The sequence below is a fragment of the Penaeus monodon genome, chromosome 8 (genome assembly GCF_015228065.2).
Source record: "Penaeus monodon isolate SGIC_2016 chromosome 8, NSTDA_Pmon_1, whole genome shotgun sequence".
In the NCBI taxonomy this organism is placed as follows: Eukaryota; Metazoa; Arthropoda; class Malacostraca; order Decapoda; family Penaeidae; genus Penaeus; species Penaeus monodon.
Window position 1 is genome coordinate 10090254 of NC_051393.1, and position 2500 is coordinate 10092753.

A 2500-nucleotide genomic window follows, 5' to 3' on the forward strand; every position below is an offset into this window, starting at 1 on the left:
GGGGTTTCAATTACATAATTAACATCACTAGTTCGTTTTAAAATACGGAATGGACCCGCATATCGAGATTGAAGAGGCTGGTTAGCAAGAGGTAGCAAGGCCAAAACTAAATCACCCTTATTAAAGCTTCTTTCTTCAGTATTATGTACTTTATCAACTGTTCTTTCATTTTAGCCTGAGCTTTACTCAAATGATTATGGGCTATTGAAATAGCCGTTTGTAATCTATGTTTAAATTTATTCACATAAGCAGCCATAGGAATTTCTTCCTCCTCATTTAACCAACACTCCTTTAAGACTTTCAGTGGTCCACGCACTTCATGGCCGTAAATTAATTGAAATGGTGAATACCCTAAACTCTCTTGAACACTGTCCCTCACCGAAAATAGAAGCAAATCTATTCCTTCGTCCCACTCAGAACCAGTCTCTAAACAAAAGGCTTTAATCATTGTCTTTAGAGTATAGTGAAACCTTTCAAGTACCCCTTGACTTTGAGGATGATATACGCTGGATCTGCACTGATGTATACCCAAGGACTTCATGACTTGGTCATACAGTCTGGACGTAAAATTTGACCCTTGATCTGACTGTACTACGGTAGGCAGACCCACCTGGGTGAAAAACTTTATCAAGGCTTTCACAACATTCTTAGTAGTAATGCGTCTGGGGGGAAAAGCTTCAGGATATCTGGTGGCCACATCAATTATAGTTAACAGGAACTTGTTACCCCGTTTAGTCTTTGGAAGGGGGCCTACACAGTCAATAACCACTTTACTGAAGGGCTCTCTTAACACTGGGATAGGTTGCAAGGGATATGGTTTGATGCCAGCTCCTGGTTTACCCTTTACTTGACAGATATGGCACGATTGGCCAATACTACTAACATCTCTCTTCATTTTCGGCCAATAAAAATGAGCTAAAATCTTGTAATAAGTTTTCTTGACTCCCAAAAGACCACTAATGTCATGTGCAATGTTCAAACATCAATCTGAAGGGGCTTGGGAATTACAATCTGATGTACAGTCTTACTTGTATCGTCTGCAGATATATTATAGGGCTTATATTTACGCATAAGAACGCCTGACTGGAGATAGTAGCACGTATGGGAATTTTCAAGTTCACTTATTTCGGTAAGCCTATCATAAAATACTTTCAAATCGGGATCTTTAGTTTGTTCTTCAATTAGTTTTTCTTTAGTAACTGGAGTGCCTTTGAAATTCACTATATCAGAATTATCAGATGTACATTTACTTGAAACTTTAGCAGAGGAATCGAAAAAATCAGCTAGAGTAAATTCCTCAGTAATTACATCACAAGGGCTCTCATCTGACAATGTAGTACCGGTTGTAAGCGCTTCGATAGGAGGGAGGTTCTACGACTTGCACTCCGGGTGACAGCACACGCAGGGAAGAGGTCGGGATACTCCCTCTCTAAATCTACAGTGTTGTTTTCTTTCGCGGGAAAAAGTGAAACCACAGGGCAAGGCCACATCTTATCACCAACGAGATCATTACCCATAAGAAATGAAATGCCATCACTTGGTATCCTATCAACAACACCTAACCTTACATAACCGGATATTAAATCAGATTCGAGGTAAACTTCACAAATGGGTATGCTCTTGGACCCTATCAATCCATTGATAATTACCATGTCTCCAGTGTAACAATCAGGGTTAGGAACAGCCTCTTTGAGCACCAATGATATATCTGCAGCCGAGTCCCGTAGTATAGTGACTGGGGAAGAAGACGTGCACGATTCATCAGCACTAATAAATCCTGTAGAACAAAAGGGTTTAAATGAAGGAGTCACATTTGCAGATTCTGTCATGGAAAAGGGAGAAAGGCCCAGATCAAGCTTATCCCCATGATATTTAGATGCAACCTCTTTCTTATTATTAGCATTTACGTGAAAAATGCGTTTGTTATAGTCAGAACGCTTATTTGCCAACTTAAAAGTCATTCATGACATGACCATGTTTCTTGCAATAACGGCAAAAAGAAAGATTCTCACCGCGAGAGGCAATATTCCTACTCTCACCACCTGTTTCTGACGACTTTGCATTTACAGTCCTGTGGGTATCTGGCAGGTCAGTCCTCCTGGTACTATACTCCATCCTCTTACTATTATGCTGGTTTGACGGGAATGAAGGTTCATTAGATCTGCAATAGTAGTTAGGATTAGTGAGAACGAAATGATCGGCGGCACTACCGACCTCGGCTAATGTGCGCAGACCACGCTCGTCAATGTGAGAGCGAACCTTTACAGGCATGCACTTCTTTATATCTTCGAGTATAAACAGTTCTAATAATTTATCGTACTGGAGTGCATCAAGTTCACTCTCGACCCACTTTTTACACAATAGTTGCTTCTGGCGGATAAATTCAACAAAAGTTTGTTTACCATCTTTACGACAATTTCGAAAATCTTGTCTATAAGCCTCTGGTACCTTTTTATAAACATTTAACACAGCCTCTTTTACAACATAATAATTCTGTGAT

General features: G+C 40.0%; 1 protein-coding gene across 1 annotated transcript in view; it reads right to left on the reverse strand.

The window, feature by feature from the left end:
- The window catches only part of LOC119575862, a 3045-nt gene that overhangs the window by 406 nt on the left and 139 nt on the right, over window positions 1-2500 (reverse strand). Inside the window, exons 1-2 of the mRNA XM_037923401.1 lie at window positions 2013-2500; window positions 1650-1777 (exon numbers count right to left, since the gene is read on the reverse strand). The exon at window positions 2013-2500 is cut by the window's right edge and continues 139 nt beyond it. Coding sequence (XP_037779329.1) covers window positions 1650-1777; window positions 2013-2271 — 387 coding nt within the window. The 5' untranslated portion in view covers window positions 2272-2500. The remainder of the gene's footprint in view (window positions 1-1649; window positions 1778-2012) is intronic.